The sequence below is a fragment of the Ascaphus truei genome, chromosome 3 (assembly GCF_040206685.1).
Source record: "Ascaphus truei isolate aAscTru1 chromosome 3, aAscTru1.hap1, whole genome shotgun sequence".
NCBI lineage: Eukaryota > Metazoa > Chordata > Amphibia > Anura > Ascaphidae > Ascaphus > Ascaphus truei.
In genome coordinates this window covers 336555149-336582468 of record NC_134485.1, presented here as the reverse complement: position 1 = coordinate 336582468, position 27320 = coordinate 336555149, and the positions used below count along the sequence as shown (strand labels likewise).

The 27320-nt window shown below is 43.8% G+C and overlaps 1 protein-coding gene across 1 annotated transcript in view; it reads left to right on the top strand.

Moving 5' to 3' along the window:
- CTDSP2 (CTD small phosphatase 2) overlaps window positions 1–13081 on the top strand; it is a 63048-nt gene extending 49967 nt beyond the window's left edge. Inside the window, exon 8 of the mRNA XM_075591608.1 lies at window positions 10984–13081. Coding sequence (XP_075447723.1) covers window positions 10984–11109 — 126 coding nt within the window. The 3' untranslated portion in view covers window positions 11110–13081. The remainder of the gene's footprint in view (window positions 1–10983) is intronic.
- The last annotated feature ends 14239 nt before the right edge of the window (window positions 13082–27320 follow it).

Sequence of the window (27320 nt, the reverse complement as noted above, 5' to 3'; positions counted from 1 at the left end):
CCCCGATCCCTGTCTCCCTTCTGCCCCGATCCCTGTCTCCCTTCTGCCCCGATCCCTGTCTCCCTTCTGCCCCGATCCCTGTCTCCCTTCTGCCCCGATCCCTGTCTCCCTTCTGCCCCGATCCCTGTCTCCCTTCTGCCCCGATCCCTGTCCCCCTTCTGCCCCGATCCCTGTCCCCCTTCTGCCCCGATCGCTGTCTCCCTTGTGCCCCGATCCCTGTCCCCCTTCTGCCCCGATCCCTGTCTCCTGTGTGTGTGTGTGTGTGTGTGTATATGTGTGTGCGTGTGTGTGTGTATGTATATGTGTGTGCGTGTGTGTGTATGTATATGTGTGTGCGTGTGTGTGTATGTATATGTGTGTGTGTGTGTATGTATATGTGTGTTTATGTGTATGTGTATGCAAGTGTGTGTGTGTGTGTGCGTGTGTGTGTGTGTGTGCGTGTGTGCGTGCGCGCGTGAATATATTTATCAAAGTTGCACAATGTTAATAAATAATTTATTCTCACATGTCTTTTTTTTTAATTTTTAAAATATTATATAATATACACACACACACACAGGTTCCCCAGTGACACACAAACTCACAGACCACTTCAAAGTGACACACACACACACCCACACTGACAGCTACCAAGTGACACACACACAGTGATACCCGCCTCCCAAGCGCGCTTGCTGTCTCCTCTGACAGGACAGCAAAAAGCTCCTGGTAGAGCGAGCGGCAGCAAGCGAGAGCGAGCAGCAGCACCTAAGTGCTTACTATGTCCAAGGCCTTAGTCCAAAAGAGCCAAATATGAGTAGCACGGCGATTTTGAATTTTTCAAAGAGCCATAAATATATTTTTACCTATACGGTTGATTAACCGTCATCACATCAGGCTGTCCCCCCATCATTATTCCCCCCCATCACATCAGGCTGTCCCCCCATCATTATTCCCCCCCCCATCACATCAGGCTGCCCCCCCATCATTATTCCCCCTCATCACATCAGGCTGCCCCCCCATCATTATTCCCCCTCATCACATCAGGCTGCCCCCCCATCATTATTCCCCCTCATCACATCAGGCTGCCCCCCCATCATTATTCCCCCCCATCACATCAGGCTGCCCCCCCATCATTATTCCCCCCCATCACATCAGGCTGTCCCCCCATCATTATTCCCCCCCCATCACATCAGGCTGTCCCCCCATCATTATTCCCCCCCCATCACATCAGGCTGCCCCCCCATCATTATTCCCCCTCATCACATCAGGCTGCCCTCCCCCCCCCCCCCATGGCTGCCAACAGAAATCATGGGGCCCGGGACAAATGAAAGGAGCAGCCCCCCCCCCCGTACCCATAGCGCACCTACCACGAAACAATATCTTTTAGCGCACAACTTTTACTTAACTGTTTTCTTATTGTGATACAGAAAAAAACATTACAATGCAACCTGTTTATTTTTATATTTTAAACAAAAGACGTGACTGCCTGCCTGGGTGAGTGGGTGAATGACCGTAGAATGACAGTTGGGTGAATGACGGGATGAATGAATGACAGTGGGTGAATGACGGGATGAATGAATGACGGTGGGTGGGTGGGTGGGTGAATGACGGTGGGTGGGTGGGTGGGTGGGTGAATGACGGTGGGTGGGTGAATGACAGTGTGTGAATGACAATGGGTGAATGACAATGGGTGGGTGGGTGGATGAATGACAGTGGGTGGGTGTGTGGGTGGGTGAATGACAGTTGAATGACAGTGGGTGGGAGGGTGACAGTGACTGGGTGGGAGGGTGACAGTGACTGGGTGGGAGGGTGACAGTGACTGGGTGGGAGGCTGATAGTGACTGACAGTGACTGGGTGGGAGGGTGACAGTGACTGGGTGGGAGGGTGACAGTGACTGGGTGACAGTGACTGGGTGGGAGGCTGATAGTGACTGACAGTGACTGGGTGGGAGGCTGACAGTGACTGACAGTGACTGACAGTGACTGGGTGGGAGGGTGACAGTGACTGGGTGACAGTGACTGGGTGGGAGGCTGATAGTGACTGACAGTGACTGGGTGGGTGACTGACAGTGACTGGGTGGGTGACAGTGACTGGGTGGGAGGCTGACAGTGACTGACAGTGACTGACAATGACTGGGTGGGTGACAGTGACTGGGTGAGAGTGGGTGGGTGACTGCCAGTGACTGGGTGACAGTGGGTGGGTGACAGTGACTGGGTGGGAGGGTGACAGTGACTGGGTGACAGTGACTGGGTTGAAGGCTGATAGTGACTGGGTGGGAGGCTGACAGTGACTGACAGTGACTGGGTGGGAGAGTGACAGTGACTGGGTGACAGTGGGTGGGTGACTGACAGTGGGTGGGTGACAGTGACTGGGTGGGTGACAGTGAGTGACAGTGGGTGGGTAGGTAACTGACAGTGACTGGGTGGGTGACAGTGACTGGGTGGGTGACTGACAGTGACTGACAGTGACTGGGTGGGTGACAGTGACTGGGTGGGTGACAGTGACTGGGTGGGTGGGAGACAGTGAGTGACAGTGACAGTGACTGGGTGAGTGGGAGACAGTGAGTGACAGTGGCAGTGACTGGGTGGGAGACAGTGAGTGACAGTGACAGTGACTGGGTGGGTGGGAGACAGTGAGTGGCAGTGACTGGGTGGGTGGGAGACAGTGAGTGACAGTGACTGGGTGGGTGGGAGACAGTGACAGTGACTGGGTGGGTGGGAGACAGTGAGTGACAGTGACTGGGTGGGTGGGAGACAGTGACAGTGACTGGGTGGGTGGGAGACAGTGACAGTGACTGGGTGGGTGGGAGACAGTGAGTGACAGTGACTGGGTGGGTGGGAGACAGACTGGGTGACAGTGACTGGGTGGGTGACAGTGACTTACCTTGATTGGGTGGGTGGAGGTTGCCGCCGGACTCTTTCCCCTCCTGCCCCCGATATCCCTGCGGCAGCTGCCCGGGAGGGGAGGTGGGCTCGGGAGGTGGGCACGGGAGGTGGGCTCGGGGGGAGCGCGGGAAGCTGGCCGCGGGGGGGAAGCAGGCCGCAGAATTACCTGGTACTTCCCCCTCCGTCCCACAATGGGAGCGGGGGGGTAGGGGCCGCAGCAAGAAGAGCTGGTACTTTCCCCTCCGTCCCGCGGTGGGGGGAGGGGCCGCAGCAAGAAGAGCTGGTACTTTCCCCTCCGTCCCGCGGTGGGGGGAGGGGCCGCCGCAGGAAGAGCTTGTACTTCCCCCTCCGTCCCACGTTTGGTGACCTGCGCATGCGCACGCGCCGGGACCGCAGGGGAATCGACGCCATTTTGCTCCCGCATCGCGCCTGCGCCTCAATTTCAAATATTGAGGGGAGAGCCGCACGGACTTGCCCAAAGAGCCGCAAGTGGCTCGCGAGCTGAGGTTCCACGACCCCTGGCCTAGCCCGCTGAAGTTGGTTGCTATGACAACCCCTTTAATTCCCCTGGCATAGTGGACTGTTCCATTGGCCCCTGCCTGTATTCAGAGTTTACTCAGCCCAGTCTCTCTTCCTGTGAGACACCCTCCATTTTCTTTCTTTCTACCTCAGCACGCTAAGTAAGCACAACCCATGCCTTCCACCTCTTAGTAAGAGCATCGTTTTTTACTTTTTCCCCACTATAAGCACCCTCACTGTAGAGAAGCCCTCTCTCACTACACCACCATCTACAAGTAACTTACTATATCTGCTGCTTTCCAATAAAGTGAAGAAAAGACAAAGAACTTGTCTTGTGGTGCTTGTAAAAGGAACTAGTTGAGCTGTCTGGCCATACTTTACCCAGCGTAAACCCTTTGGCTCCAGAATAGGTAGCAATTAGCGACGGTTTTAGGTTAATCGCCATATAAGGACTCGGCCATGCTCCCTGCTGGCGTGCTGAGGCGCAGGGAAAGCGGGTGCTTTCCCTGGCCTTGCGGTTGCTTACCGCACGCACTGTCAGCAGCCGTCAGGGGGCGGGCCGGGGGTGGGCGTGTCACTGGCCGGGGGCGAACCGCTCACGTGACCGGCCTGTCTCGCCGGCAAGCGGGGGAATTTAAAATTCCCCTAAGACCTGCGCTTCCGCAAGCGTGCGGAAGCGCAGGTGAGCCCCTACTAAAGCCGCTCTAATTGCGGCTGTAGGGGCTCAGTGCTGAGCGGGAGCGCGCGTCAGCACGCTTCCGCCAGCAAGCGCTAAACATGGCCAAGGCCTAAGACAAGTAGTTGCCCTGCACTCCTCCTGTTCTTTATTGATTACATTTCTTGTCCAGTTGTATTGAGGTGCGTGGCTTCTCCGTGGCAGGATTCCCCACTCCTTCATACAATCACAAGAGAGAAATAGCCGCACTTTCAAAAGATCCTCTGATCATTTATTGCAAGTCGGTGAGACAAAAATAGCACAATGTTTCAGGGACCAATGTTTACCCCTTCCTCCGGTTCACATTGGTCCCCAGTGGCAGACCTCCCATAAGGCTCGGGCCTAGAGCGGCACAATTTGGAGGCAACATGCGCGAGAGGTGCTTGCCCCGCGAATGCGCGATGTGGGCTCGCCTGGCCGCTAAAGCGCACGAGCGGCCAGCAAGCGACAATCGTACATGCTCCAATCTCACAAATGCCACCGGCAACATAATGTCACACAGCGGTACATTGCCATGGTGACGGCACGGCGCTGGAAGAGGAGGGCGACACCAGGTCGGTGCATAAGGGCGCAATTTTTTTTAAATCAGCCACTGTTGGTCCCTGAAACATTGTGCTATTTTTTTTCTCTCCACAGTTTGCAATAAATGATCTAAGAATCTTTTGAAAGAGTGCGGCTATTTCTCTCCTTGTTTTTTCTCTTGTGAGTGTTTTAGTTTAATGCTTTATTTTGTTTTGGAAATGCAAAGAGCAGGAAATGAGGAGACAAGGCCATGCATATTGGTAGTTTAACGTTTATGCAGCGTCTGAATTATTTACAGATTTGTTGAATACGGCCTCTTTTTATCCTATTGGCTTTCTGAGCTTTTATAGCTGGGGCACAGGATGAGATGTGTGTACAATCTAAGCATGCCCGGGCTTTGTAGTCATTGCTTTCTTGCGAATCCCTAATGGATACAATAACAGGACTCAAATTGTGCCTGGTGTATGAACCTTGAATGCAAAAATACATAAGGAAGCAAAAGCTCCTCATACTAATGGGTACCTTGCAATATGGTTCTTCAAAGGTAACCCCTTGAAGTCCACGGATGTACATGCAATGTTCTGCTGGTCCCTCTGGCAGTCAAAGTGTTAACAGTGGAAATTGTTTCTGAAAATCACCCTGGATCACATTTGTTGTTAATGTTTTCACTAGGCTACCCCAAACTCGTGCTCTTTACTTATTGCCCTAACGCTCGTAACATAGTGGTCATGTGTAGAGATGTTCAGTATCCCGGTAACCCCACTAATAAAGTTGTGGCGCTCACCATGTTTGTATCTTCTTGATCCTCCACACTATGGGGGCCTCTAGAGAAGGGGAGAAAGGGAGTAGGAGAGCAGTGGGCAGGGCACAAAATCGGATCTGGTTTAGATTTGTTTTTTTATAGATTGAGCTCCATTTGAATGGGCTGTAAATTGTCTTACCAATGCTCCATAAACATTGCTGATAGCGTTGATGGGGTGCTGGTATGGATACTACTTTCTTCCCAAGTGCCTTTCTGTATTTCCCATCTGTCCCTAAATTAAAATCCTTAACAGTTTTGAAGTGCTGCTAGGATGGAGGGGGGAGGGGAATGAAACAGCTAACGAACTAAATAGAATAGATGAGGAAACAAGGGGTTATGGAGGTAGAATGGAAGCAAGTGCGAGTTTGACAAGCAGCGAAAACACTCATAGTAAATACAGATAATACTAGAAAACTCCTAAAGACTAAACCAAGTTGGCGCAGAAAGGAAGGAGCAGATAAGATAATAGTACAGGCTGAAAAAAAAACTTAAATGCATGCTTGCTAATGCAAGAAACCTGACAGATAAAATGGGGGAGCTTGAATTAATAGCTGCAAGGGAGCAGTATGATATCGTAGGTATTACTGAAACGTGGTGGGATGAAACGCATGACTGGGCAGTTAATTTAGAGGGTTATTCCCTTTTTCGGACGGATCAAGCAAAGAGAACAGGAGGAGGAATATGCTTATATGTTAAACCTATTATAAGGGAAGATGTTTATGAAGGGAATGATGAAAATGTAGAGACCTTGTAGATAGAAATTTGCAGTGGAGGTAAAAGTATAAAGAAAATGTTTGTAGGGATATGCTACACACCACCAAATATCTGTGAGATTGAGGAAGCTAAAATACTACTGCAAATGGAAAAGGCATCAAAACTAGGTCATGTTTGCATAATGGCTGATTTTAATTATCCAGCCATAGACTGGGGCAATGAGATTAGCGTTACAACAAAATGAAACAGGTTTTTGGGGGTGCTTAAAGACAATTAAATGACCCAAATTATTGAGGAACCAATCAGGAGATGGGCAATACTGGATTTGGTCATATCAAACAATGTAGAAGTAATAACAAATATTCAAGTCCTGGAACATTTGGGTAGTTATCATAACATGGACTCATTTGAAATAAATGATCAAAAAACAGATTACTTGGGTTCAACAAAGACCTTAAACTTTAGAAAGGCACAGTTTAATAAACTGAGGTCTAATCTACAAGTAATACATTGGGATGCTGTTTTTGCAGGGATAAATGTAGAAGATAAATGGGCAATCTTTAAAACATTGTTAGAAAAGCACACTTATCAGTGTATACCCTTGGGTAATAAGTATAAAAGAAACAAGTCAAACCCCCGATAACTATATGGTATCCTGGGAAAAGGATCTTAAAGTCTGTATAGATCTCGATACCTGGACAGACATCTGGGAAGCTGCTTCCAAAAATTCATCATGCGTTGTAATTAAGGAGACTATTTACACGTTAATATTCAGATGGTATATGATTCCTGCCAGGTTGCACTCTTTTCTCCCAGGCGTTTCCACTCTGTGTTGGCGCGGTTGTGGTGAAGGGGGGAATATACTGCACATATTCTGGTCATGCCTCAAAATCCAACAAACATGGACGGAAGTGTTCACCTTAATACACAAGATACTAGAAATCTCTGTCCCACATGACCCAGTATATATATTACTAGGAAAACCAATGGCTAATATCTCCAAAAAAAAAGCTAGAGTAATATCCCAAATTTTAAACGCTACATGGTGTACAATTGCCAAAAATTGGAAACAACCAGCCCCCCCCCCCCATCCTTAAATCAAATAAACAACAAAATTTGGCATATAGTCTATATGGAAAAACTCTCAGCCTATCTGAATGACTCTACCTCGCTATTCTCTGATATTTGGGCTCCTTGGTTCCGTCATGCAGGTATATCCCCATATATAGATTAGAATACTTTGAACAGAGTGACACATGTGGTATTTAAATTGTTGAATACAGTGCGATATTGGTACAAATGCTACCCCTTCCCCCCCCCCTCCCCGATCTCCCTCTTCTCTATTGTTCCACAACCAGTTTATTTGTATTACTGTATCCCCCTTTTCTTTTGTGTAGTATGTTGTGTTTACCTTATTTTGTATGTTTGAAAATGCTCAATAAAACTTTAAGTAATAAAAAAAAAAAAAAAGAGACAAGTCAAAACCATTGTGGCTAAATAAACAGGTAGGGGAGGAAATGGAAAAGAATAGGCAGGCGTTTAGATTCTTTAAGTCAGAAGGGATGGAGACATCGTATCAGTATTATAAGGAGTGTAACAAAAATTGCAAAAGGATAATCAAATTAGCAAAAATGGATAATGAAAAAAGGATTGCAATAGAAAGTAAGATCAACCCTAAAAAGTTCTTTAAGTACCTTAATAACCAAAAAATGAGAAAAGAAAATATAGGACCCTTTCAGTGTGAGATGGGCAGGCAGATTATTGGAGATAAGGAAAAAGCAGAGGTATTAAACAAATTCTTTGCCTTTGTGTTTACCAGGGAAGAATCAATTTCAATTGTAGTGCCGCAGGAGGAAGCCACAACCTCCATATTAATGAACAATTGGTTAACTGAGGAAGAAGTTCATAGGCAGCTTGAAAAAATTAAAGTAAACAAGGCACCTGGCTCCGATGGCATACATCCAAGAGTTCTCAAGGAGTTAAGTTCAGTAATAGCCATACCATTACATTTAATATTCAAGGACTCCGTTTCCACAGGCTCAGTACCAGAAGATTGGCGTAAAGCAGGTGTGGTGCGTATATTTAAAAAGGGAGCTAGTAATAGTCAGCATGGACTTATGAAGGATAGATCATGCCAAACTAACCTTTTGTTTCTTTGAGGAGGTAAGTAGGAATTTAGACCAGGGTAATGCAGTTGATGTGGTCTACTTAGATTTTGCAAAGGCTTTTGATACGGTTCCACACAAGGTTGGTGTACAAAATAAAGCAAATTGGACTCAGTAAAAATATATGCACCTGGATTGAAAACTGGTTGAAGGACAGACAACAGAGGGTTGTCATAAATGGAACTTTTTCAGGTTGGGCTAAAGTCATGTGTGGAGTACCTCAGGGATCGGTACTGGGACCCCCTGCTTTTTAACTTGTTTATTAATGACCTTGAGGTTGGGATCGAGAGCAAAGTCTCCATCTTTGCTGATGATACTAAATTGTGTAAGGTAATAGAATCAGAGCAGGATGTAATTTCTCTCCAGAAGCACTTGGAGAGACTGGAAACGTGGGCAGGTAAATGGCAGATGAGGTTTAATACAGATAAATGTAAGGTTATGCATTTGGGAAGCAAGAATAAACAGGCGACGTACAAATTAAATGGGGATAAATTGGGGGAATCCTTGATGGAAAAGGAATTAGGAGTGCTTGTAGACAACAGGTTTAGCAATACTTTAGTGCCCAAAGTCATGCAGTAGCTACAAAAGCTAACAAAATCTTATCTTGCATTCAACAGGCAATGGGTGGAAGGGAAGTAAACATAATTATGCCCCTTTACAAAGCATTAATAAGACCACACCTTGAATATGGAGTACAATTTTGGGCACCACTCCTTAGAAAAAACATTATGGAACTAGAGAGAGTGCAGAGAAGAGCCACCACATTAATAAAGGGGATGGACAATCTAACTTATGAGGAGAGGCTAGCTAAATTAGATTTATTTACATTAGAAAAGAGGCGTCTAAGAGGGGATATGATAACTATATACAAATATATTCGGGGACAGTACAAGGAGCGTTCAAAATAAATATTTATCCCAAGGGCAGTACTAAGGACTCGGGGCCATCCCCTAAGGTTGGAGGAAAGGAGACTTCACAGCAACAAAGGAAAGGGTTCTTTACAGTAAGGGCAGTTAAAATGTGGAATTTATTACTTATGGAGACTGTGATGGGAGATACAATAGATTTGTTCAAAAAAAGGTTGGACATCTTTTTAGAAAGGAAAGGTAAACAGGGATATACCAAATAAGTAAACATGGGAAGGATGTTGATCCAGGGAGTAATCCAACTGCTAATTCTTGGAGTCAGGAAGGAATTTATTTTTCCCCTTATGAGATTTAATTGGATGATATAACACTGGGGTTTTTTGTTTGCCTTCCTCTTGATCAATAAGTAACTATAGATATAGGATAAAGTATCTGTTGTCTAAATTTAGCATGGGTTGAACTTGATGGACGTACGTCTTTTTTCAACCTTACCTACTATGTAACTATGTAGCTAAGGAAACGGGACATCATAATACGCCTGGAGATTTAGTATTATACGAATACTTCCCCGAGAAGCAGGCAGTGTACTCCCCCGAGAAGCAGGCAGTGTACTCCCCCGAGAAGCAGGCAGTGTACTCCCCCGAGAAGCAGGCAGTGTACTCCCCCGAGAAGCAGGCAGTGTACTCCCCCGAGAAGCAGGCAGTGTACTCCCCCGAGAAGCAGGCAGTGTACTCCCCCGAGAAGCAGGCAGTGTACTCCTGACGAGATATGTAGTAGCAGGGCCTGGAAAAACGTCAGCCTCCCCCATATCTCTGCTGCCTTAGAGATGCCAAGGGCCCCCTTTTTCCTCCATCTGTTTTGTATTCAGGGCTATGGTTAACGAGAACTGTTATTATGTATTTGCTCTGGGTGGTGTCGAGGAGGTCTTGGAAGGTAGTGTCTTTAATTTTATTTTATTTTTTCTATCAAACTCCTACATTATGTCTGTCTCTAAATGGCTGCTATTATAATCTTGCAGACTGCGCCTGTACCCAGACTATTGATTGTTCTGCTGTTGTACCTTCTTTTTGTTGGTATAGCCTTGAAAACACATTAGTATCTAATATCATAGTCTGGTAACCGGTGATGCTAATGCAGAGGGTTTGCACTTATCAAAGCACAGGTCATTAAGAACAAGGTCTGCATTCTTTCCCAGTTCTTACTCATTATGGTATTGCTGACAGATTGTATTGTGCCGATAACATCAGGTTGCTAGGTAACCCTCAACAATCCTACAATTATAGCACTATCTAATAACACTAAAGTATTCCCGCCTACATAAATGGGAGTATGTGTGCCCTTAGTGCCTAATGTTCTAGTCCGTCACAAGCTTGTGGGTTCAATGCCTGCCCCATCTAATTACACTTTGTATGATGTTGGGCAAATGACTATCTCCCTGGCAGTCTCGAGATCTACCCGTTTTGGATAATTATGTATGTAAGTATGTATGTATGTATCTTTATTTATAGTATGCGCCTTCATCGCCTGCCCTCATTGAAGGCATAGAATGCACGCCCTATTGTCCTACATGTGCTGCCACGATTCTTGCCCAGGTGTGGCTGCATTATTGCCTCGGAAGTAGAATTTAAAGATGCTTTGGAATTCCCCAAAATAGTTTTTTTTTTTTTTTAAATAATTCTAAGATCTAAATAGTAATAATTTTATTTCATATAGCTTGTTTCTCAAAATGCGCTTCACAATTACAGTATTACGTGCAAGTCGTACCTTTTTTTTACGAAATATGTAGATAACTGAACCTCTTCTACCTTCCAGGTGCCGGTGCAGTCGTGGTTTGATGACATGGCGGACACAGAGCTTCTAAGTCTGATACCTATCTTCGAGGAGCTCAGTATCTCGGAGGACATTTACACAAGTCTCGGGCAGCTGAGGGCCCCATGAGTTACTCTGTCTGCCTCCGTTCTTCAGGGGACTTTTTATATCTTTATTATTCTTCGATTTTTCTTTTTAAATTCTCTCACTCACAGTGCCTTCGGCCTCGGAGGAAGAGGAACAGAAGAGGGGAGTTCATGACCGGGCAGGACTGGGGATTTCTTGCAGACTTGGGTTTACAGCCCTGGAGAGAAATCAACTGAACCTACCTGTACCAAGCACAACCGCTACAGCTTACACTCCTAACAGCCAGTGTGGCCAGTGCCATGCTGGCAGTGAATGCAGGGATACATGCAATTGCCATTACTTTGGTGCACTGCTGGAAGAAAGTGTCCTTGATTTGATAGTGGTACCATGTACCTACCATATGGTTCTGCAGAAACTCCACTGCTCTTGCAGTGTCCGCAATATAATTAAATCTGTCTCATTGTACCATTATAGATATATAAATCATTCTAGGACGGGGCAAGGGTTATGACCCTGCCCAGTGAAAGCACACAGTGGTACTCTAATAGTTTAATGTGACAGGAATGTACCTTGATGCCTAGCGTGTTTTGGCGGGGACCTTGTTATAGGTGTGGAGATGCATTACAACAGACTGTGTGAGAGCAGAGAGCGGTGCTAAGGTTTGTTCAAACTCATGCTCTCGTCAACGCATCCTCTCTTAGGCTCATATTCAGTATGCTGTAAAACCACTTCCCGGTGCTGGAGAAGATTTTATCCCATTCATTTGAATGGAGCTAAAGACTTTTCCAACACTGGCAAGCCGTTTCACATCATATTAAATAAGGAGCTTCAAGTCGGGCTATGTACTTAGAACAAGTATGCTTCAAAGTGTCAATGTAAACGTGTACAGCGCCATATTTGATGTGGGATGTCATTTAGAACACTGGCATTATATGATTGGCTTAAGTGCGTTGATACTTATGACTAATTTAGCTCCAGCATCTTTTGGAGCATCACAATCCTTCTCTTCTTCCCCCTTCTTGTTTAACTTGGTATTTTACTCATGAGTAGGAAGAAAAGAGGGGTTGTGCTAGTCCAAAAGTAAAGCCGGAGGGGTTTGTAAGGAGTCTCCGTGTTCTTCAGCTCCTCTGATATTACCCAAATCATCACTTGAACAAAAGATGACTGCACTGGCTCCTCAAGATAAAATAGCCATATCCCAAGCATTTTATTTAACATTTTCTATGGCTGTATAATAAAGGCCGCAGCGCCTTTTTGTTTAGTGGCAAGGGGATTACAAATTGCATCAGAATGTATCTACTCTCTGATCATTCAATTGGCCACATTATTCAAACTCCTTCTTGAACCACCACTTTCAGCTGTTACCTGGACTCTCCTCATTGTGCCACGTATAGGACATGGATTGGGGATTGCTGTTGGGGCATAAGACCAACCATGCAGTGCCTTTTTGGCTATTCTAGTGGAAGCTGCATCTTGAAAGCTTGTAACAGCCCAGAGCTGCAGGCAAGTCTTATACATGGGACTGATTTTTTTACTTCTGAAAATTCCATCCTCTCTGTTATCGGTATGTTTTAGTTTCAGCTCTTGGCAGTGCATTGTTGGACCCTTTGACAATGTAAGGATTACTGGCCTCTGTGTTGGACTTTTACAAAATAAGAAGAAGGACCTCAGGGGGTAATACGAAAAGAAAATCTGCAGAATATGGGATGACTTTCTGCCCCTGTAAATTAACACGCCTCAAATTTTGCTATGATGTATGCTTGATGGCCAAAAATGTACATTCCTGCGCGCCCCTCTCCGGTGTCGCGATGTGTGTTTGGGGGTCTGCCTTTCTTGGAAGAGGGTCTGCAAGGAGTATCAACTTTTTTTTAAAATTCTTATTTTAGGACTACCAACTGTTGGAAGGTCTTTCAGCACATTGCTGTATTAAAGCTATCCAGGACTGAAGAGGTTAATGATTGAAATATGTAATCCCTGTCAGAGAGGATGTAATAAAATATATTTTCATGCCTAATCCTTGTACATTTGGGGTAGGAAAAAAACGCTTAGCCCTGATGAGCCACATATCTTGCAAGGATCAACACCACCAAGGCCTAACCGGATGGTTACCGCGGTCTATATGTTTAACACACAATTCAGCTTGATTTGTATGGAGAATCTGCCTTGTAATTACTGGATTACAGACAGACACACACAACTGCACTACAGAATAATTTTTTAGTGCTAAATCATTCATTGCTAGCAGGGAGATTTCTACATTGAAAATGTAAATATGTTTAGTTTCATGGTACAGATGTGTATTTCTTTCCCTGTTTAAGAAGATTTAATCTGCACTTTGTGATGACAACCATGTTGTTCCCCCCCCCCCCCCCCTGTGTTTTTTGTGTGGGGTTGTTAGTGATCTAACCTGTGGCCGTCTCTGCGTTTTATTCCATTTGATGGCAGGGCTCCACATTGTTTTGTAAATCACCGCAGGACCCTCTGGCACTGACAGGTTTTATGTTCAGTCCGCTGTGATGCGGATTCCCGAAGCTGGAGAAGAGTTCTGTTCCATTGAATGGAACTAAAATCTTCTGTAGCACAGGGAAGGGGGATTCACAGCACATTGAATCAGGGCCCCACGAAGAAAGCACCCATTTTCAGAGATGGCCGTTCTGGTCTTGAACTGCTGCTTGTCAGGCCACTGCCCTAACCACAGGGATAACCAGTTTTACATTTTACACGTGGCAAAGCACTGCTTGAGTTACTGTTACATATTCATAGGTACTGTATGGACAGTCACTGATGTTAACCACAGTTCTAAAACACATGGATGAATATATTAAAGGTGCAGTTCCACTGAGTAGAAACACACACACACACACACACACACAATTTAAGTTATGGTGGGTGAAAAAAGGTGACAAAAAAACTCCACTGTTAGCATATAGCCAATAAAGAATATCACTTGTGAGCACATTCACAGGTCTGCAACCCTGCCTTTCAACCATTGTCACCTAGCATACAGTGCCTTTACTGCAGCAAGGGATTCTGGGAAATGACATGCAAATGTCACACAATGTATCACCTTTTGATTGAAACCCATGTTTACATGGAACCCTTATAAGCTAATGCTCACCATTCACACAGCTTTTAAGAACTGCATGGGATTAGATGCGAAGCCAGGCAAACCACTCACAGACAGCTGTTTTGACCTTTTAGGTGTCATCAGTGTGAGGTTGTTTTTTACTGGCGTTGCAATTTTCAAGCTGGGTAGGTTCACCATAAACATTTAAGTTATGGTGGGTGCAAAAGGCGACAAAAAACCTCCACTGTTAGCATATAGCCATAAAGAATATCACTTGTGAGCACATTCACATGTCTTAGAGAGGTCTGCATCCTGCCTTTCACCATTATCACCTAGCATACAGTGCTTCCACTGCAGCAAGGGATTCTGGGAAATTACATGCAAATGGAAACACAGTGTGTATGTGTATATATATATTCTAAATTTAAAAAGCTTAATTATCTATCAATGTGGGGAAATAATAGATCTATGAATGCTAAAGTGCTTTCACAATATTGTACAATTGCAGCATTTATGGGGTACCATTTTACAACAGGAATTTTGCATGTGCTGTCATTTCTTTTCAACCACGGGGTGTCACTGTTGTTTAGGAGATATGCACATTTCTTGCTTTAACCCGCAAAGTACCAACAGTTTTGTTTTACAGAAAGCGCACTCTGGGGAGAGCGTAGAATTTTTTTATGTCTTTAGTCCTAAGGCATCGCAACACGTTTAATGTAATTCCAATTATGTTTATAAGAGGAAAGCCCATAACCTCATAAAAACACAAATATAAACGGATAGAATAATTGTACAAAGCATAACAAAAATATTGCTAAAAGGTTGAACCAACAAGTGTTTTGAGTGTGCTTTTGCCGAAAACTGCAGCTTTAACCCTTTAACTACCCGATAGGCCTACTACACCTGTTGAATTTTTTTTTAATTATTATTATTTTTTTTTTAAATATGCCTTTTATTCAAAACCAACGTTGCTAATATTTTTGACACTTTTATCGTTGTGAATTTTGCGGTATCGTTCTCCCATGGTCGTTGTGCCAGTTTTATCTTCCTGTTGCCATAAGATTTGAGTCTTGTGCGTTTTGGATCCTGCATTTGGAAACTTGTGCTGAAGCAGGAACTAACTGATTGAGCCACCTGTGCTGAAACAGGGCTTTCCTGAAAACCTGACCAGTATTGGGGGGGGGGGGGTCGGGGTTGAGAATCCCTACATTAATGGATCTCGTCTAATAACAAAATAATTTAAAATGCACATAAAATGCACCTAGCACCTTGCCTGAGTGTATCTTCCTTGAATGCACCAACATGTTATGTGAAACAATACAAGATCTTGGCATATAAACTCACAAAGGTCTACCTTAAAGGAAATTGAAAGTCTCTTATCCTATCCCGCAGCAGTCTTGCCTATAAATAGCCCTATTTGTACGCAGCTACATTATAAAATATTTTTTCATTACTGGGGTGGGGTTAGCAGATATATTTAAAATGTTTTGCTGTAGCTGCAAAGGTGAAAGCAGTGACTTAAAGAAGCAATTCATGCAATAGCTGACGTGTTTTAAAAAAAAATCAATTTTGTAGTATTAGATAATACTAAAAAAAAATGTAATCTCTGCTTTGTTTCCATGAGTTTTAATATACTGAGCATCCTTTGATTTCTATAGCAGGTTTTAGCACACCTCCCCAGCAGTGCAAGATCTTTGCAACACTCCATTTTGTGATAATTTGTTGCCAATATTCCCAGCAGATTGAGCTACAAACTGTAATAATAGATAATGTTACCATGGTAATATAAGAATACATTGTAGCTGCTGAGTGAACAAACAATATAAAGTCCCCAGCGCTAAAGTCCAAGATACCGTGATCTTTTAGGCAGTCTCTGGTCTTTAAGATGGTAATTGGGCTTGGATAAAGATGCTCCAGATGGGATAATGTCCTTGATGTGGATGGATACACCGTATAGTGTACGCCAATACATTCAGTTGAGAGGATCTGTGCTTGTTCCCCTTCTCCTCCGCTCCTCACACGAACCCCACGTAGAGACTGTTTGCTGGAGGCGGCCTCAATCCTCAATGGCGTCGGGGATGTTCTTGTTGCGGCACCCCCACCGATATGGCCTTAGACCAGAGAACTCTGTTATGTGAGCTGCTAGCCAGACGGTTTCACCAAACTAACTACTTGAAACAAAATAATAAAGGTCACTTCATACTACACTATTTTGTGCCCATTCCTGTCACATATCGGTGGGGGTGCCGCAACAAGAACATCCCCGACGCCATTGAGGATTGAGGCCGCCTCCAGCAAACAGTCTCCACGTGGGGTTCGTGTGAGGAGCGGAGGAGAAGGGGAACAAGCACAGATCCTCTCAACTGAATGTATTGGCGTACACTATACGGTGTATCCATCCACATCAAGGACATTATCCCATCTGGAGCATCTTTATCCAAGCCCAATTACCATCTTAAAGACCAGAGACTGCCTAAAAGATCACGGTATCTTGGACTTTAGCGCTGGGGACTTTATATTGTTTGTTCACTGTGTATTATCAGGTTTGGAATAACCTGTTTTTATTGTCACCTAGCTGCTTAATTTATAGCACTCTATAAATCACTGTATGTTGCATTAGCAGTCACTATTGTTATAGCACATTTTTGTTTCATCACTATTATTAGCACCAATATTTTAGTGTAGGTTAGCGCTTTTGGAGGGATTATTTGTTTTGTTTTGATCATTGTAGCTGCTGAGTTGCACTGAACCCTGGGAAGCAGGATCTTTGCTGATCGATCACGGGAGAATAAATCAATCGTCGGCTTAGGTAATTGGTTTTCAATAAAGGTAAACATGCTGCATAAAATTATTTTTTTTATGCTTGATTTGCCTCATTAAAAATAACAAAACATCTGTGTTGCTGGCACCTTTTTAGCCAATCCCTTTTATGATCATTCTTAACTTATTTTGTACTGTTTGAGTCCAAAGCCATCTACCAGTTTGTGTTATGGTATAAGAATTTAGCGTCTAATTTTCAAGAACAAATTTCAAATACATGTTTTAAACATTTAGATAAGGGAGTTAATGCCCAATAAACCTCTCTGATGGTGATGTATGGGATATAAATAGAAGGATGATAGGATCTAAAAAAAAAAAATAATCAACTGCGTAGTCAATTAGAAAGTATAAATATAATTCCATAATTTATTTCTATAGTGGTCACACACAAAATAAAATTGGGCATTTTGGTATTCAGTGCCAATATATCAATAAACATTTCATATACCACATCGTGGAACAAGGTATAGTACGGTATATACGATTGTGGGAAAGCCTGTAAAGAATCTATGTGTGAGTATAGAAATTAAGTGGAATATACGAAAACTATATTTTGTGTCTTTAGTGAACACAAGGTGAAAGTGGTGAAGAGGCGGTCACAGCAAAAAGTCAGGTTCAGGAACAATTGAGGTTAAAAGCAGCTTTATTAGTACATGCTGTACATCTCAGAAGGGGGCACTCTGACGCGTTTCGTCCCTCTAAATCTAGAAGTATAAAAACATTTCTGGAAGCAGCATACATTAACATGGTAGAGGGGGTGTCACATCAGTGCCATCAACACACTTGAAAGATTAAAACTTGACACTACAGCATCACACTTCCTGTTACATAGGTGGTAAACCAACTCCTGCAGTGCTCCGTTGCCATTCTAGCCACACAAATCTCAAAAGCTCCCATGAGCCCAGGGTTGTAATTGCAGACAAAAGTGAGTCTGAAGGTGATGTACCTAATTATATTCCACCCAGGTACTGTATACAGCACTTTGTTTGGAAAAAAAACACGTCACAAAAGTCGCACACCTGTGTGTTCATGAATCTGCACTGGCTGTTGTACAATGCCAACGTATGCCGGGATTCACTAACCATCTGTGCTAGTTATTGCACTACGACCGTGCGTTAACATTCAAGTTGATAGCAGTTAACACTGCGTGAGAGGTTAGTGAATCCCCATTGTGTAGTGCAACTAGGGTAACCACCTGGTCACCAGGAGTTCAGCCTAGTCAATGGTTTCATGCATCGCAGTCCCTATAGAGTGCTGTTATTTTTCATATGCTGGTGCTTATATAATCTGTGCTCTGCTTGTGCCACGTGTTCTCGGCTGAGACCGGGGTGAAGCTTCACAAGCAGAAGGCTAAGTCGCTAAGGCGTTCGGTTGTTCAAGTGCCACAAACTAAACTACATACTTGGCGCTCTATTGCTCCTGCATCTCGGCTCCCCTCCAACGCCTTAGCGAAGCATTCAAATAAATGGATCGCAACGCTTTGTTAACCAGGTGATAAAAACTGGAGCATATTTGATAGGGGCTCAAGGGGTTTATTCTTGAAAGCCCATTATGGGTAAATGGACCTGTTCCGGCATTAGCTCCCATTCAAGTCAATCCCAATTAGAGTGCACTGTGGCTGTTGCTGAGGTCGTGGAAATGTGCTCTGGAGTCATCACCCCCCAGAGGTTTCAGTACGGGGCCCTGGGGCTGGGGTGCTCAACTCCAGTCCTTGACCACTGCCCCCCTCCCAAAAAAACAGGTCAGGTTTTCAGGATATCCCTGTTTCAGCACAGGTTTCTCAATCAGTCCCGAGCTTCAGCACAGGTAGCTCAATCTTGAGCCACCTGTGCTGAAGTTGGGATATCCTGAAAACCTGACCTGGGGGACGGACAAGCTTGAGGACTGGATTTGAGCACCCCCGCCCTATTTATAGAGCAGTACCAAGCCATAAAAACGCGGTTTAGCACCGCTTAGTAAATAAGGCCCAATGTTGTAGGACCAGGAATATTTTTTTTACAGGCATGTGCAGAACCAAAAGGGTAAATGACAAATGGTTGTAAGAATGTACAATCTACATTGTACGGTACATTGGATATATGCATGGGAGGGGGGTTATTATCCTGAAAACCTGAGCTGATCATGCTTGAGTTTATGTTCAAATGTCTCTGCAAAGAATAGACAAAAATGAAATACAAAGTTGCTTCTAATTTAAAACATAGGAGTTAAGAAAAATAAATCCACATTTTTATTTTTAATGCCATTTTTACAAATCGTGACAATTTGGTTGGAGGGACTCTTTTTTTCCCCCTTTTGGTGAATATCGGTTAGACATGCATTGATTTGTGTCTCTTGCTGTATTCCAACAGCTGGCCAAATCCACTAGCGAAAGAGAAGCCCTTCTGCGCATGGCTGGGCCCAGCAGCGTGCTGCTCCTCTTCCCAGCAGATAATGGGTTAAAGCATAGAACATGTTTGTTAGGAGCCAGCATCTTTTTTACATTTTTATCCTGTTGCAATCCAAATGTGCAGCGGGGACAGCATTGCCTTTCTCTCAGCAAGGGGGGTTGCAATGCGTTCCTGGCAGCAAAAGAGTTAAATGTGGTTTGACCAGCTCTCTGCACCCCGGGATCCGCTGCAGCAGTTTCCCCTCTGTGACACACAGCACACACTGAGCTGTGAATGAATGCACAGCGGGAAAGCAGCATTGTGACGGATACAGAAGCGGTTATGTGGCTGAGCTCGAGTGTGGGGATCAAACTGCCACCCCCTTTATTTACTATCGAGAGCAGCATAATAACACAAGGTCGAAATGCATCGCTTTATATTTAATGGGAATGTTTTCCTTGATGAACGTGGATACCGGCTTATGCCGCATAGTAAGGGCTGTGCTCCTTTATATCCGTGCATCATGCCCATCCCCATAATGCTGCACACTATAACAAATAGGCCGAAGCTACTTGTAAGCAATGACACTGACACCACTAAGCCAGCGCATTAACGCCATGCATATGTAATGTCTATGGGCATGGGGCATTGCAGGCTGCCATCAAGAGCATCTACTAGGGCAGGAGTGCTCAGCCCCCCCCCCCCCCAAACAGGTCAGGTTTTCAGGGTATCCCAGCTTTAGCACAGGTGGCTCAATCGGGATCAATCGAAGAGTGAGCTTCTGATTGACCCACCTGTGCTGAAGGAAGGACTGACTGAGCCACCTGGGCTAATACTGGGATTACCTGAAAACCAGGCCTGTTTTTGGGGGTGGATGGAGGACTGGAGTTGAGCACCCTTGTACTGGGGGGCAAGATGGCCATTGCTTGATGGTAACCAGACTCCTGCAGTGCTGCTTTCCCATCTTATAAAAGACACAGTGGGTGGGGTTGTTGTCTGACTCTGCTGATCCTGTTAGAGCAGATTATAAATCAGGGCGGGAGATTTGCTTTACTCTTCATGGGACTTTCTGGATCATATTTATTGTATATGTTCAGATTTCTTGTAAAGAAACACTGATTTATATTACAAGTGCCTCCCCTCTGTCCTTGCATCGTAAATATAACCAATCCTGTTGCCTAAAATAAAGCCCCTGATCACTACACTTTTTTATTTAGAAATATCACTGACCAGCGGTAATAGGGAAGTTTCAGCGAGTTCAGGCTTTTAAATCAATCAAACCAAGACAGGATAGAATTGGGTGCTAAGAGGCACTGGGTGACACTGTACACTATGGGCGTATTCTACTAAAGCAGGTTGTTGTTGAGGGGAGACGGGAGGTGTTGGCAGCTTGAGGGAGAATCGCTAAACTCTGATGAGAGGTTTCAGAGCTCGGTCCCACATCAATGTCAGGTGACGAAGGGCGACGCTCTGATCCTCATAGGAATATGCAGCATACCGGCCTAGGAATCAAAAGCATCAACGTATTTGTTGTTGTGAATGAATACCCATGTATTGCAAGGCAAAGTAACCCCTTTAATGCTGGGGCGTGCAATGCTATATTGTAGGACCCCCTTTGCAGTGAAGGCGTTCATGTCATATGATACAGCTGGCAATGTGCATGCGTGTGCAGGATCACTTCACGTGTGATCATTCAAAATCTCACAAAATTGATTGTCCGTTTCCTGGATTTGCCGTCACTGGGAATAATTGCATCGAGTTTACTTCCTGTCTCGCCCAGTGCTGAAAAATAAAACCCTGCGTGCCACAGGATCCAGAATCGTATTGCTTTGCAATTTGTTACAGATCCCTCTTGCACTCAGAGATTACACAGATTAAATGTGGGCAATGAGACCGTTGGGTTTGTGATGTCACAGATAGTCTTCCAGTAAAAGTATGGGTATGTTTTCTGAACAGCCTATGGGTAATTGTCAACTTTTTTTGTTTTCCCTAAAATAATTTAATATTGTCTCAATATAACCATCTAAAAAAAAAAAAAAATTGGATAAAGACCAACATTTTGCATGATTTGACAGCCCAATAATGTATTTTTCTAATTCTCACATGTTTGACCTATGGTTATTAATACTCTTATTACAGAATACCTGAAGGTAACTAAACTCCTTCAGTGCCTGTATACATAAAAATACAAACTGGCCAGCGATAATTGCTAGTCCCTTTTTTAGCTTGAGTTTTTCGCAATCCATATTTTTATGAAGTCTGTGTGCTGTAATATTATATATCCATATATGACCGTTTATTGATGCATTAATATCAAACATGACAGGGTATCTGTGTGCATATCTCAGATACGAGTTCACTCGTACAAAAGTAGAAATTTTGTTGGTAAAAGTGGTACTCTATCTACACATTCGGGAGAATCATGCAAACGCATGGATGCAGGTAGCATTATTCTGGGGGTTACGGGGAGAAAGTTACAGGGTATCTCATACTCACCATAATTTTCTCTCCCAGCCATTAATGTCACCAGAGATTGATGAGTGGAAAATAGGAAATGCCCAGGTGGATGGGATTATTCTGGTCCCCTTGCCAAGTTTAAGGATAAAAGCCCTGTACTTTGATATCCAAACTACAATTCAACAAAAGGTTCCAGGGATCTAGTCCCAGTAGTCAGGGCTCAGCGGCAAACAGGACATATATATGTAATCCAAAAAGTGATAATCACTCCTAAGGGGGACAGAGCTATGATCAAAGCTACGTGAGACTCAATAAACACCTGTAATGACTTGAGTCATGAGTGATGTATGCGTTCAGCAATATGAGAGTTTGTATGAGGTGGTGACAGACCTATATATATACCATAACGGTCATGCTTACCCTCACAGTAAAACAAACTATACATAGCATAATAACAAAGTCCTGGAATGAACAGGTAAATACTCACTCGTGTAGCAGCTCACCCTTGCATGGTGCGTGCATCACGCCGATATAGCAGAGAAAAGACTGTCCCATGGGGTCCAAAGACGGAGCACAGCTGTAGAGAAATAGGGGCTACAAACCAGTAAAAAACAATTACAATTTGACAAAGGGACTTGTTCCTGAAACACGTCAGAGTAGCCATGTACCCCTCACTGACCACCCAATAAAGTCTTTTTAATTGTTTTTTACTGGTTTGTAGCCCCTATTTCTCTACAGCTGTGCTCCGTCTTTGGACCCCATGGGACAGTCTTTTCTCTAGAATTCAACAAAGACGAGTGTTTTATTCCATAAACACGTGAATTCGCATAACTTTAACTCCACAACATCTTTGGAGGGATCTAATAGTGGTAACATATTTAAGTTTTCTGTTTCATATCCCTGTAACTGTCTGCATTTATATGTGCACTGTATGTCTTTGTGACGTTCTTTTTTCTGTAAACAAGCACTGCGGCGCTTTTTATATATGCGAATAACCACATTTTCAGACACTCTTTGCTACATTGGGTATTTGGGTTGGTTACATATTTTTCCTGTATACAGGAGAACGAAGCTCCTGTGGATAATTCCTTAATCTATTCTTGGTAGTGACAGCGTATTGAGGTGTAGTGTGATGGTTTTTGGGGATATATCACTTATTTTGAGCGCCCTGCGGGAGGTAAATGAATCCGCTGGATAGCTAGATGTATTAACCCTTCACACATACACAAGTCACGTGCTCACGGGCGTACGTGGCTGTAAGCAAAAAACTGCATGAAAATAATTTTTCAAGCTCCCTTTACAAACATTTGAAAATTACAATAAATTTAGTCAATTCTATGCATATCTATAGGGAAATTCATACAAGTGGGATTTGGTGAACTTGGGCACTTGCATGACATTATTGGACAGATGCGTAGCTCACAAGTTTGCTCCATTCTTGGGCAAACATTTGGCCTTTCTCTAGTCTTCACCAACAGGCAGCGTATAGAATCCCCAAGATGGTACTAACTTCCCAAGACCTTGTGTGACCTCTTCTGCCTTCTCATTAGGTGGAGGAGGGAAGGTCGCGGATATATTGGGGGGAAATAACTGGCAGCAGTAAAATGTTTCATAGATTACAATCGTATATTCCAGTGATTTTCAACCTATTAAGAACTGTGCAACCCTTTTATATCAGTGGTCCCAAGCACGGTGCCGGCAGACACCAATGGCGCCCGCCAAGCCTTTTGTGCTGCCGACAGCTGCTGCGTGCCTGTCCATGCTGGAAGTCGAGCCCAACTTCCGCATCCGCGAGCGGGACCGACGCGACCTGGAGGTCTCCCCACAAGGTAAGTGTAGTGTGTGCATGCGCATTAGTTGATGCCCGCCACTCTAGTGAACGTTCAAGTGTGCCCTTGGGCACAAAAAGGTTGGGGACCCCTGCTTTATATTCTTGTCACCATGGAACCTCCCACAAATGGATTGTGGCTAGGACACTTATCCCATGTATGTAAAAATACTGTTGCTCTGGTAAGGGTTATACCTTTTTAAATGAGCTATAGTTCTAACATTAAAGTGTAATCATATCCACTAGGAAAAAGCGGCAGTTGCCCAGGTTCTACACCCATCAGGGCCTACCCAGGGCAGGGGAGAGGATGGACAGCCAAGACTGGTTTTTCAGGCCCGGTGAGTCGAGGATCCTGGGTCCCCCTGCTGGTGAGCCCAACATGTGCTAGATCCATAGAGGTGCCTCTGAGAGGGCCTGCTGGAGGAACTGACAGACACCTCTGTGGCCCACCATTGTGGACCTCCACTGACAGGTCTCTAGCAGCCCCCTCCATCCACTAAGGCTGCAGGTAAGAACTCCCTGCTCCCCTCTCTCTCTGTTGTAGCCCTCCCTGGCCCCCAGGTCCATACCACCTTCTTCCCCCTCCCAGGTGCATAAGTACCCCCCCTTCCCTGCACATAAGTACCCCCACCCCAGGACAATGATAATGTACAATCAGTATCAATCAGTTTACAGATTTTTACATAAAAAATGGGATTAATACAGAATTTTTATTCATATTAATGCACAATATTGATTTTGAAAGTTAATTGTGGGTGGGGGGGCAAGACTGAAGATTTGCCTAAGGTGCCTAATGCATGGCAGCAATATTTGGTGCTACTTCAAATTGTAGACCAGAGATGTTCAAGTTGTTTTTATTTTGTTAATGACGCCTATAATTATATTGTAAAATTCTGAGAAACCCCAACACTCTCTAATAGCGCGTCTGAGATCAGATGCATTGTAAGGAAGCCCAACCCTCTCTAATAGCACGTCTGTGATGATTGAAGAACTTAAGGGTTCATAAGAACCCCTGTTGAAAAATACTGTTGTAGACCCAGGGTATACCACTGCCTAGCAGTCCTTTCTCCTCTCTCCACCCCTACAACTCATTTAGTGCTAGGGGACCTGATTTGCCTCTCTGCAAACTAGATGTAAAAGAGATGTCATACGCTGTTAATTTATTTGCTCTTGTTTTAAAGGATTATTGTGAACACACACATGCAAGTCATCAGTGCACGTAATCAGTTTAGGATAATAAATAGATTATTTTCTTATGTCAAGGTAATTTTCTAAAGATAGATTGATGTTACATAGTTACATAGTAGATGAGGTTGAAAAAAGACATACGTCCATCAAGCTTAACCAATGCTAAATTTAGACAACAGATACTTTATCCTATATCAATTCTTACAGTATATTGATCCAGAGGAAGGCAAATAAAAACCCCAGTGAAATATCATCCAATGATATCTCATAAGGGGAAAAATAAATTCCTTCCTGACTCCAAGAATTGGCAATCGGATTACTCCCTGGATCAACATCCTTCCCATGTATACTTATTTGGTATATCCCTGTATACCTTTCCTTTCTAAAAAGATGTCAACCTTTTTATGAGCAAATCTATTGTATCTGCCATTACAGTCTTCATGGGTAATGAATTCCACATTTTAACTGCCCTTACTGTAAAGAACCCTTTCCTTTGTTGCTGGTGAAATCTCCTCTCCTCCAACCTTAAGGGATGGACCCCAAGTCATTTTGTACTGTCCTTGGGATAAATAGTTCTTTTGAAAGCTCCTTGTACTGTCCCCGAATATATTTGTATATAGTTATCATATCCCCTCTTAGATGCCTCTTTTCTAATGTAAATACATCTAATTTAGCTAGCCTCTCCTCATAAATTAGATTGCCCCATCCCCTTTATTAATTTGATGGCTCTTCTCTGCACTCTCTAGTTCCATAATGTCTTTTCTAAGGAGTAGTGCCCAAAATTGTACTCCATACTCAAGGTGTGGTCTTACTAATGCTTTATATAGGGGCACAATTATGTTTACTTCCCTTCCATCCATTGCCCGTTTAATGCCAGATAAGTTATTGTTTGCCTTTGCAGCTACTGCATGACTTTGGGCACTATTGCTAAACCTGCTGTCTACAAGAACTTCTAAATCCTTTTCCATCAAGGATTCCCCCAATTCATCCCCATTTAATGTGTAAGTCGTCTGTTTATTCTTGCTTCCTAAATGCCATTTACCTGCCCAAGTTTCCAGTCTCTCCAAGTCCTTCTGGAGAGAAATTACATCCTGCTCTGATTCTACTTCCTTACACAATTTAGTATCATCAGCAAAGATGGAGATTTTGCTCTTGATGCCATCCTCAAGGTCATTAATGAACAAGTTAAAAAGCAGGGGTCCCTGTACCGATCCCTTAGGTACTCCACTCACGACCCTAGCCTAACCTGATAAATTTCCATTGATGACAACCCTCTGTTGTCTATCCTTCAACCAGTCTTCAATCCAGGTGCATATATTTTTACTGAGTCCAATTTGCTTTATTTTGTACACCAACCTCTTGTGTGGAACCGTATCAAACGCCTTTGCAAAATCTAAGTAGACCACATCAACTGCATTACCCTGGTCTAAATTCCCACTTACCTCCTCAAAGAAACAAATAAAGTTAGTTTGGCATGATCTATCCTTCATAAACCCATGCTGACTATTACTAATAATTTTATTTTCCATTAGGTATTCCTGAATTTTATCCTGTATTAAACCTTCAAGTAGCTTCCCCACTAATTATGTCAGGCTTACAGGTCTGTAATTTGCCGGTTATGATCTAGCACCATTTTTAAATATAGGCACCACATCTGCTTTATGCCAATCTTGTGGTACTGAGCCTTTGGAAATGGAGTCCTTGAATATTAAATGTAATGGTTTGGCTATTACTGAACTTAACTCCTTGAGAACTCTTGGATGTATGCCATCGGGGCCAGATGCCTTATTTCCGTTAATTTTTTTCATGTATTTTTCACTTTTTCCGGTAGGTTGTAGGAAGACATCAGAAGAAAATGTGTGATATACAAGATCTTGTAGAAAGTAGGTGGCCTTGGCTGGAATCAAACCCACAAGTTTGAGGATTGAAGATCACCACTGTACCAAATGTCACTTTTTCTACCCAAATGGGGAACACGGGTGCAGTCGGTTTTAAAACCTGGGAAACCTTTACAGTAGATCTCTGCCTATGGTTAACCCCTTCGATGCTGGACGTTCAGGGAAGGCAAACCTGTCATTACATCTTTATACATATATTTATATCTTGTTTTTTTTAATGTAGTGAATTGTGATTCAAACCAGTTTGGGACCCAAACCCACTAACCCATTTAGTGCTGGAGCGATGGAGAGGGGGATGGGGGGCGGGGAGGGTTGGGGTTAGAAACTTTGCTGACCCTACCTGTGGAACAAATAATAAATATTTTTCTGTTGCAGGACATTCAGCTCTGACATCCCTGAACTTTAATAACATTTAAAATGTCCTTGTACATGAGACCTCTGATGTTCCTTTCAGATAAGAGAGGTGCCTTTGGGGTCCATAAGTATGTGTTTTGTCCCTGGCAATACTGTAAATGTCAGATTGTGGATGTGCGTCACATCTTTTTGGGTTTCCACTCAAGCTTTTGTGTTCTGCCTAACTTCAGATTAACCCATCCTGTGCGAGAACAGTACGTCTGCATCACTTTTGA